At 36.5% G+C, this 10,805-nt stretch overlaps 1 protein-coding gene across 3 annotated transcripts; it reads left to right on the top strand.

Moving 5' to 3' along the window:
- Nucleotides 1–4,474: 4,474 nt before the first annotated feature.
- On the top strand, nucleotides 4,475–10,805 carry LOC125256956. 3 transcript variants are annotated; one of them, XM_048173312.1, is made up of 13 exons: nucleotides 4,479–4,735; nucleotides 6,848–6,985; nucleotides 7,131–7,430; nucleotides 7,523–7,576; nucleotides 7,656–7,688; nucleotides 7,765–7,824; nucleotides 8,694–8,744; nucleotides 8,852–8,896; nucleotides 8,981–9,064; nucleotides 9,859–9,880; nucleotides 9,962–9,999; nucleotides 10,139–10,164; nucleotides 10,251–10,804. In XM_048173312.1, the coding sequence occupies exons 1-13, from the start codon at nucleotides 4,687–4,689 to the stop codon at nucleotides 10,350–10,352; spliced, it is 1,002 nt and encodes a 333-aa protein (XP_048029269.1). In that variant the 5' UTR covers nucleotides 4,479–4,686; the 3' UTR covers nucleotides 10,353–10,804. The 3 variants fall into 3 exon arrangements, with proteins under 3 accessions (XP_048029267.1, XP_048029268.1, XP_048029269.1); XM_048173310.1 differs by having other exon boundaries at nucleotides 4,475–4,735; nucleotides 10,139–10,805; XM_048173311.1 differs by having other exon boundaries at nucleotides 4,476–4,735; nucleotides 7,768–7,824; nucleotides 10,139–10,805.

Raw genomic sequence — 10,805 nt, forward strand, 5'->3', positions numbered from 1 at the left:
TAAACCCTACGGCTGGTGAGCTCCTTTATTATTAGTCAATTTATTTGTTTTGCCTCTTATCATATTCTGACCTTCCCTTTAGCATTAGAAAATATTTTTGTGTGTTCTCATTTATTTGGTTTGATATACTTGAAGAAGCTGATCATTATACAGTCTGTGTCATATGTTTAATGTTTGAGACATGTCTTTTCATTAACCTGACAAAATGTTCTCTGCAGATTCAGCATCAACATTCTCTACAAGTGAAACAACAACAAGTAAGTAGACTAAATGTGACTCTAAATTGTGATGAATACGTTGTGATGACAACTTTTAATAGTAAGTTATTAATATTTCAGGAACTCTGGCTGCAGAATCCACAGCTGGTGAGCTCCTTTATTATTAGTACATTTATTCATTTTGCTTATCAATTTGTGTCTGGTGGAGTAGAAATGATGACAGGTAGAGGCGAGGATCTAAATGCAAAGGGCTGTTTAATGAACAAACAAAATGATAACAAAAGAACCAGGAGTCAAAGAAAACAGAGAATGCAGGAACACAAGAAAACACCAGATACATCTAACATGTTACATAAACGTACGACTGACGAGGAACAGGAGAAACACAAGGGCAGTTTATACACAAGGGGTAACAAGTAACAAGAAACACTTGAGAACAAAAAAGACTAATCAATAAGAAAACTGCTATTCTGAATAATAATATTCTTTACTCTTTACTTTGAGAAATTGGTTTGTCAGCATTGAATCAATGAGACTCTGTAAAATCGCTGTAAAACACCTTTACTTTTCTCAATGCAAACAAACCTTAAAGTAAACCTAGAAATGGCTTTTTCTTTGACAGTCTCGTGGCTTTCAGTAGTGCTGGTTTTCACTGGTGTTGGTTTATTTCTGTCTGGACTCATGGGATTCATCTGTCTCTGCCACTTTGACAGTAAGTTTAGTTCTGCATAAACTGAGCTCCATGATACTTCGGTAAAGTTGGTTTTATATTCGCACATTCGGACATCCGTATTCAATAGCCTTGTTAATCACACTACATTGGACATTCAGTGGACATTCACAAGTAAATATGCCTTTAAAACAATACTTGCCTATTTTGATCGACTGTGAAAAATGTTGTAAGTTGACAATTGTTGGTTGTCAATGTCATGTCGCTGCTTAAAATTCGCAAACATTAATTTATTGCACATTTATTGGAAAGTCTGAATTTATAAGAAGTCCGAATGTGCGAATATAAAACCAACTTTACCGAAGTCTCCATGATATAGAAACATGATAATAAAGTGTGTATCTGTGCAGGTTCTGATGATCTTCTCACAGAGGTGATCTACAGCTCCTGCCAGGTGGAAACAACATCTCTGTTAACTTCCTCTGTGTGCTCCAAAAAACATGGATGAACCGCTTCATCACTTGTTTTTCTCTTTAGAGGTGCAACATGTACAGAAAGTATGACAGTATGTACAGTACAGTATACCTACTGAATTCATATACTGATCAGCAGGGCAAATCAGAATCTGTGAATGTTTTCCTTTCATTCTGATTTTGGGTGAAAATGAGTTTTATATTGGTAAAATGTATTACATGTAACTAAATAGCACCTTCAAATTGGCAAAAATATTCAATAAATATGCAATTACACAAAATTATCTATATTATTTTGTCTATATTATTTTTTTTTCTGTCAAATTACTGTACAATCAGTGACTAATGACCAATGCATACATATGATTAACTGATTAGATTTTTGCATACAGCAAACTTCAATGTAGAGCTGATTATTAATATTTAATAGACATTAACCAAAAAGTAATTGTTTGGTCAATGTCTATTATTTTTTATTGTCTATTATTTGGTCAACCCCGATCAAACTCGCCTACCTGTAGCCTTAAGCCGGGTTCACACTGTGCGATTTTGGCCACAATTTGGTAATCTGAGACAAATTTTGAGAATCCTAAATAGGGCTGGGCGATATATATCGCATGCGATTGTCACGCGCATTTCGTCAGTAAAGCCGGTTCCCTGATTACCGTTAAATCGCCATCACCTGCTATCAAATGGAGCGGCATTTAATAGACAGAACCGTAGATCACTGACAAGCTACGCAATATTGCGTTCATTATAGCAGATGAATCGCCTTCGATAATGAACGCGATATTGCGTGGCTTGTCAGTGAACTACGGCTCTGTCTATTAAAGGTGCTAAAGAGGATGTTTTGTTTTATACATTTTTGCAATATTACTTGAAACTGTCTTTACTAACGGATAAAAGACTATTTATTAGGTGCACTGAAAGTAATAATATTAATATACATCATCTGTGCACGAGGTAGGGCCTTAAACGTTTACGCGATTGGCCCTCTGGCTTGTCAATCACTGCCGTGACGTTCCTTGTGAGAGACGAGCGCGGCTGCGCTCTATTAAGTAACTTTCCACACTCCACAGGCCCCGCATGCGATGTTTTTGTCAGGAGACAGGAGTAACAACTGCAGATTATGAGTTACCTGCGGTGAGTCCGACATAATGAATCCAAAAAAACACGACACAGCGAATGCCGGTGGTAAACACTCGTGTTCCAATACTCGTGCACGAGTTTTGGGAGGCGTTCCTTTGAAATGAGCTGTGAAGGAGGGGGGCTGTTCTTACGCATGCGCTCATTTGAAAAACTCAGTAACAGTCTTTGGATTCTCAGTAGATGAAAAAATCCTCTCTATCACCTTTAAATGCCGCTCCATTTGAAAGCAGGTGATGGCGATTTAGCGGTAATCAGGGAACCGGCTTTACTGAAGAAAATGCGCGTGACAATCGCATGCGATATATCGCCCGCGATATATCGCCCAGCCCTAATCCTAGGCTAAAATCTGTAGTCTTTGAATGCTAGTTTGACATGTTCACAGACAGCCGATTAATAACCGTTGCGATCAAATTTTACCTCAGACAAAATTCTGGCAGTGTCAGAAGACTTGGCGCACAGTCCTGCACTGTGACTTCTACGACGAACGTCAAATTGTCTTAGTTTTTCAAGATAAGCCGTGATCAAAATTCACGCTATAGAGATGTCTTTTTTTAGCCACCATTTCAGTCCTGCATGTAATGCAGCTCACAGTCACCGAACGTGTATGGGTTGATGATGTAAAACTCCGGACAAATTTTCATGCGCGCGTCTGTTTTTAACATGTTGATTGCCGTACAGTCTGACATAAACGACAGCCGAGATCCCACAGTGTGACATGAGGATCGTTCGTACAGTCTGACAAGCAACAATCATAAAAGACTATTATAAATTGCACAGTGTGCACCCGACTTTAAGATAAGAAGACTAACTAGACACAGGTGCAAATGATCAGGAAGAAATGAGGATGCGAATACAAATGAGAATACAAAAGGACTACAAAACTAGAAACAGGAAAAAGGAACAGAACAGGGCAAAATGCAAACTAAACATTAAAGTCCTAATGGAAAACAGTTGCATGTGCCCCGATCTGCCCTATGTCACAGTGCAAAAGGATGTAAGTGTGGTCTTATGATCTACATTTTCATCTGCATTATATCCAGTCTACCTACCCATGACAGCCATATTTAACAAGTCCTGCAAATGGCAAGTCCTCAGGTCTTCTCTTCTAATCTGCAACATTACTGCGCTATCACTAAAATTGACTACACACTTATTGAAATTACATAATAAATGACTAATAATACTAATAATAACTAATAATTTACTAATCATTTGTAATTTACTCTAAAACTTATATATGTTGAATCGTGTTATGTGTCATGTTGAATACAATACAGATATGCTTACCCTTATGTTTTCCCCTTGATGATTGAAGGCCCACCTTCACAAAATCCACTTCTAAACCACAGGTAAAGAGTAAAACGAGTCCCCTACCTATTATATTTTAAAGATAGCTTCATCCCATAAAATAAATAAAAGCAGCTAAACAACAACCGCAGTATAGACGACAGGCCTGATCACTGTGGATATGAGTCAGATGAGAGCGCCCTCTGCTGCCTAACACTGGGACTTACAGATGTATGTGATATGATGTCTTATTATTGAACACAAGTTTACATTTTCAATTATATATAGCCAATTAAGTTATATAATGTGTCCTTTAAAATCTGTATCAATTAAAAACATTGCAGGTAAAGAAAAAGTCTTAGTTGTTTTGGGCTCACAATAACTACAGGCTACATAACGTTATCTTTTTTTGATTTTTATTTTTTTTACTTACAATTGTCGTTTTGTTCAAACTTTTATTTTATTATTCAAGGTTTTAAATGACTGTTTTAAAGTTTTAAAGTTGGCAGAGCTGTTCTAAAAGTTAAATATAAAGCAGCACTGCAGCAGATATCCTCTATTTGTAGCTTCATCTCTGCTAGTTTCTGCAACCACACTGCTGTCCTGTGGCTTTGAAAGACCCCAGCGCTTCAGATCAACACAAACCATTGTGAGAAAATACATTGAGACTTTAAGATTCACCAGAAAAATATTTTTTGTGTTTTCATTTATTTGGTTTGATATACTTGAAGTAGCTGATCATTCTACAGTCTGTGTCATATTTAATGTTGTAGAGACATATTGTGTCATTGAGTTTATATAGTTTTCCTTTCATTACTTCTTTCTTCCTCATGTACATTTAACGTGGTGCGTGTCTTTGTGTCACTTCACTCTTTGATGTGACGCTGACATGGTTCTGCTCATCATCTTTACACTCCTGCTGGAGGTTCAACCTCAAAGTAAGTGTCAAAACTTGTTAAATAATTGAAATGATCTCATATTAGATGTCTGTTCTCCTTTGTTTTAGGATAGTATGCATATGTGTATGCATATGTTTTTCTTTTCTTTGTTTTAGTTTAGTATGCATATTTTTTTCTTTTATTATAGTAGTATGCATATATTTTCACTATCATCTGTCATAACTGCTGTTTTTAGGTTCAACCAACATTTACAATAAACATTTATAGCTCAACTGCAAAAAATGCGACAATTACTGACAAGATATGTAGAGCTGTACTGATGATGGAATAAAACTAGATGGGGAGAAAACAATTATATTTAAGTGCTTTGCATTTTGTTATTTATATTATTTTAAAATGCATATACAAGTTTATTTGTGTAAGTACTGTTGTGTCTGTCAAGTACTGTGTGCTGCATGATCCTCAGTTGTTTTTAGTTCTTTGTTCTGTTTATGTTGTGAGCAAAAGCAAAAAGTACAATATAAATATTAAATTATTGCTTTTATCATCATCATCATCGCACTGAGCTAGGCCTATGCTATAAACACTTTTTTTTTAGGTGGATGATTCAGTTTGCTTCTAGTTGCGCTCATGAATTAGGTGCATGTTCTCAGAAACACCTTAAATGTTTTTAATACTTTTTATTAACAGAAACTGGGAGTGCTGATATATTAAAAAATAAATAACTAGGATTAATTTCTTGATTCCATAAGATTCAAGATTCTGACTTGTGTTAATCAGTAAACACATCTTGATTTATTTGTGTTTTTAGTATTTGAATTAAGTTTAATATAATAATTTCAAGTCATCTCGTGTGAAGTTTGCTGAGGCCCCTGCATGAGAACCACTTCTCTATTATGGTCAGAGCAGGTTACTTTTGTTCACTTTAGTTCAGTGCTGTCAATGGACATCTTGTTACATATTTTTACCATTATATTTTGACCAATAAATAGCTTGATTTCTTACAAGAGGTGATGCAATCTTTGTGTTCAGCAGCTGTAATGTACACCGATCAGGCATAACATAATGACCACTGACCGGTGAAGTGAATAACACTGATTATCTCTTCATCACGGCACCTGTTAGTGGGTGGGAGATATTAGGCAGCAAGTGAACATGTTGTTCTCAAGGTTGATGTGTTAGAAGCAGGGAAAATGGGCAAGCATAAGGATTTGAGCGTGTTTGACAAGGGCCAAATTGTGACAACTGAGTCAGAGCATCTCCAAAACTGCAGCTCTTGTGGGGTGTTCCCGGTCTGCAGTGGTCAGTATCTATCAAGGAACAGTGGTGAACCGGCAACAGGGTCATGGGTGGCCAAGGCTCACTGATGCATGTGGGGAGTAAAGGCTGGCCCGTATGGTCCGATCCAACAGACGAGCTCCTGTAGCTCAGATTGCTCAAGAAGTTAATGCTGGTTCTGATAGAAAGGTGTCAGAATACACCATGCATCGCAGTTTGTTGCGTATGGGGCTGCATAGGCGCAGACCAGTCAGGGTGCCCATACTGACCCCTGTCCACCGCCGAAAGCGCCAACAGTGGACACGTGAGCATCAGAACTGGACCACGGAGCAATGGAAGAAGGTGGCCTGGTCTGATGAATCACGTTTTCTTTTACATCACGTGGATGGCCGGGTGCGTGTGCGTCGCTTACCTGGGGAACACGTGGCACCAGGATGCACTATGGGAAGAAGGCAAGCTGGCGGAGGCAGTGTGAAGCTTTGGGCAATGTTCTGCTGGGAAACCTTGGGTCCTGCCATCCATGACACGTGCTATCTACTTAAGCATTATTGCAGACCATGTACACCCTTTCACGGAAACAGTATTCCCTGGTGACTGTGGCCTCTTTCAGCAGGATAATGTGTCCTGCCACAAAGCAAAAATGGTTTAGGAATGGTTTGAGGAGCACAACAACGAGTTTGAGGTGTCGGCCTCCAAATTCCCCAGATCTCAATCCAATCGAGCATCTGTGGGATGTGCTGAACAAACAAGTCTGATCCATGGAGGCTCCATGCCTTGATGGGTCAGGGCTATTTTTCAGCAAACATAATATTAGGAGGGTGGTCATAATGTTATGCCTGTATATCTGATGTATATTGTTATCTACTCCTACAGGACTCTCTGCTCAGGTTTGGACGACAGCGACTTCAGCGTCAATGCAGAAAGACACAAACGCAGCGCAGCTGAGATATGAAAGACCGACAGATGCACAAGGGGCTGATCAGTCTCACTATAACTCGGCTTTAAATCGGAGTAAGATGTTTAATTTGGTACAGTAATGTGTCACATTAAAATGTCACTGTTTAGCATCTTCTATGAACAGTGTTGCTCTCTTCTAAGTGTTGTCATAATCGTCTGGTTCCTCCACACTAATGTGTCTGTAAATGTTGTTTTTCAGAAGAGAGGCCAGTCATTACAGTAACCCATGACCCTCAAACTGGTGCTTTTACAATTTACTGTCAAATACCAGGATCAAATAACACTGTTTATGCTTGTTTTATTTACATTGGAGATGAAAATCGACAAATTATAAAATCTCAAAAACCATCTGGAAGAACACAGTGCATTTCTACAATACACGAAACTAATTTATTTAATCAACTAATGTCAGTTAAGAGTAAAGTGATGAGCTGCAGTTATTCTCCAGAACCTGCATCATCCAAACGTTCACCATGTAGTGACAAATTCAACCTGACAGGTATGTCACTTTAATCTAATATGAATCTTCACATTCACAATTAATTCAACAATTTTTTTTTTAATTCTTAATGTATGTTTTTGTCTCTATAGTTTTTCTTCCTGCGCAAATTCAGTCACCAAACACAACAAAAGCATCAGCATCATGTAAGCTCATCTGAAATATATAATTCTTATTTTTGTGATAATTATTTTGATGATTAACCTGGTAAAATGTTTCCTGCAGATTCAACACCAACATTCTTTACCAATGAAACAAGTAAGTAGACTAAATGACTCTAAATAGTGATGAATACACTGTGATGGCAACTTTTAACAGTAAGTTCTTAATATTTCAGCAACTTTAGCTACAGAATCCACTACTTGGTATGAGACCACAATAAACCCAACGGCTGGTGAGCTCCTTTATTGTTATTAAAATATAATTTGAAAAAATGTACGTAAAAGTTTTGCAATAACACTGATATCATTTAAAGGGATTATGACAAAACCGTTATCAAGGTAAAATCCATCTTTTTTGTAGTGGAGTTCTGTCCTGATGAGATGGTTTTTCCTGCACCACCCATATGTTCATGAGGATCTGAAACACTAAGTTTCATTCTGTATTTGCCCTAAAAATTGAGGAACAGTGTGTAGAATCTACTAGATTCAACCACAGGCCTGATTATAAAGACACCATTGTGCAATACAGCATATGTAAATATAAAACAAACAAACATGGAATTATAATATTTTCTTCACCGGTTTAGAATATGTACAATCTTAGAAGAAAAGGTTCTATAGAACCATAAAGGATTCTGTCAGGCACTTCATATAGAACCTTTTATGGCTTTTCGTCATGGGATCATTTTATGGACTTAGTTTTCATTTTTAATTTTAATAAAAATGTATGAATTAAGCAGCTTGTAAACACTTTATCTGTAGAAAAAAATTAAAAATAACCCATTAAACATGAAAGTGTTTTGCACTCAATTAAAGACATTTCTCCTTATAGAACCTTTTTGCCATAAAACATTCAAGAACTATATTAGAACCCCAATTAACCTTTTTTTCTAAGAGTGTAGACACAAAAAGCAAGGCAAAATGAATTCCAGTACAGACTCTGATATTGTTCGTCTCAACATAAAATATGTAAAATTATTTGTAAATATATAACTACTTGGAGATGTTTAAATTAAGTCTAAAATAGTAACTGTAAATCATTGAAAAAATAGAAATATTTGTATTTAATCATTATTTGATGGACTGAATTGCTACATTTTAGAATCTACTCATGCTTCACATCTTCTCAATGTCACGAGGAACACGACAGCAGGTGAGTAACTGCTCTAAACGTCTGAGTTACTGTCCTACATTAAAGCCCATGCTGTTGTTAAAGGATTTCAGTGTTTAGAAAAGTCTCTCTCCATTTCATCCTTTTAGTTCTCAAAGCTTCCACTCCTGGTGACCATTCAACACCAAGAAGAAGTATGTATTAACAATCGATTAATCGCTGCAACTGAAAACTTTGCATATGATTATCACTCAGTTTGAATTCTTATTGACACAAAGAAACATGGCTCATCATGGCACTGGCGGCCACCAGCGGGGGGATTGTCCTGACCGGACTCATGGGCATCTGTCTGTCCTGCATCAGTAAGTTACAGACACATGCGGATAAACTGACTTTTTTTTAAAAAACCTGTTAAATGTCACCCCTCTTTGAGCATAGATGTGAAAATGCACTAAACTTAAATGGTTGTAATTCATGAATACTTTAAGTATTCATAAAAGAGTAGGCAAAAAGTACCCAGGAGAGGAACTGATGCTGGTAGGTCATGGCAAATGTAGTATGTCCAGATTACACTCATAGAATTCACATTCATACTATCTAGAACATACTTTTTTAGCGGTCGTGAAGTAATTCAAAATAAGTACCTACTCGAGTGTATGTGATTTTTTTTTTTTAGCCATAGTTTCGATGCTATACCAAAAATAGCCACTGAATGACACACTCACACTTTTGATACGTTAATTTTATACGTTCTTCAGTCACAAATTAATACATTTCTGTCACAATATCACTCCACTCACAAAACCGAAACACCTGGAGTCTCATACCTTTCCAACGATGTGTTTTGTCAAGATTAGAAAAGGATTTGATTCTAAAATACTGCAATAATGTGGAACACAACACTGCCCACTAGGGGGAGAAGCCAGCTGTTACAACCCGTTAATTTAGTTTTAATTTAGTTACGCCAATGTCCAACTTCAGAATGTTTTTTACAGGATGAATTTTGACTGTTTAGGCTTTCGAATGATACCTAATTTATGATGATTACTAAAATATGTAATAGTTAAAATAGATGATAAAAAGTGCACCAAGTGCACTTTTAATAATCAATTTGCTTCACAACACATTAATGCACTTGTATTATATATTTTACTAGGACAGAATCCAAGAGAGAAGAGGTAAGTCTTTTCTAGTGTACTTTATATAGGTGATTATTTGTTTAGAACATCAAAATAAATGTGTATTTTTATTATGTTTAGTCCTTTGAAAACCTCTGCAGCCATTTCCCAGAGCCCAGGTAAGTCATTATCTCATATGCAAAGAATGTTTTATAATGTTCACACAGTACAGAAGTTAAAAAATATTACCAGTTATTTAACATTGCTTTGGTTATAAATGTCCGAATGGTTGAAATGATTGTATTTATAATGTGGCAGATGAAGATGATACTGAAGAAAATGAGGTGAGTACTAGAGAGCTGTTTTTACTTTTACCATATTTACTTCCTTTTATTTCATATATTTATTATCCACCTTCTTTGTTCTCCAGGAAAAAAGGTGCCACATATACTGCACTATTCCTGATGTTCCTGAAGACACTCATGAGTTCTACAGCCTGGCACAGATGCCAAATCGCTCTCTGCTAATATAATTTCTCTGTCATTAAATCATTATAACTAAACATTGTCATTTAAAGAGATTGTGTTTATAAAAATGTACTGTCCTGTGTCACACATTCAGTGGTTTCACTGTATGTCTATGAGGTCAGTACTGTAAGGCACTACTGTACATTTCTACCCTGCTTCCTATTTTTCTCTTGGAATTTTTTGTTTTGTCCCTCAGATAAGTGTGAATCTTTAATTCAAAGCTAATATTTAAACCACATGCTTTTTTTTAAATGTTCTGTGTGTTTGTGCATTGTTGCACATAGCCAAAGCCAAAGGACATCCAGTTTTGACCTCACTGCATTATTAAGAAAATAAAATTACAGCGAAAACCTGTGAGGTGGACTTTATGGGACAGGACACTAAAAATGGAATCATCCAAGCAAAAGCAGAGAATTTTCACAAAAGCTTTACATTTTCATTCAAATTGTCCAAAATAT

The sequence above is a fragment of the Megalobrama amblycephala genome, linkage group LG21 (genome assembly GCF_018812025.1).
Source record: "Megalobrama amblycephala isolate DHTTF-2021 linkage group LG21, ASM1881202v1, whole genome shotgun sequence".
NCBI lineage: Eukaryota > Metazoa > Chordata > Actinopteri > Cypriniformes > Xenocyprididae > Megalobrama > Megalobrama amblycephala.

Excerpts from the sequence above, each read along its gene's own strand:
- LOC125256956 (XM_048173310.1), top strand. The coding sequence starts at position 4,687 with ATGGTTCTGCTCATCATCTTTACACTCCTGCTGGAGGTTCAACCTCAA. Across the intron at positions 4,736-6,847 it reads GCTGGAGGTTCAACCTCAAA|GACTCTCTGCTCAGGTTTGG; the intron begins GTAAGTGTCAAA and ends CTACTCCTACAG. Across the intron at positions 7,577-7,655 it reads AACAAAAGCATCAGCATCAT|ATTCAACACCAACATTCTTT; the intron begins GTAAGCTCATCT and ends TGTTTCCTGCAG.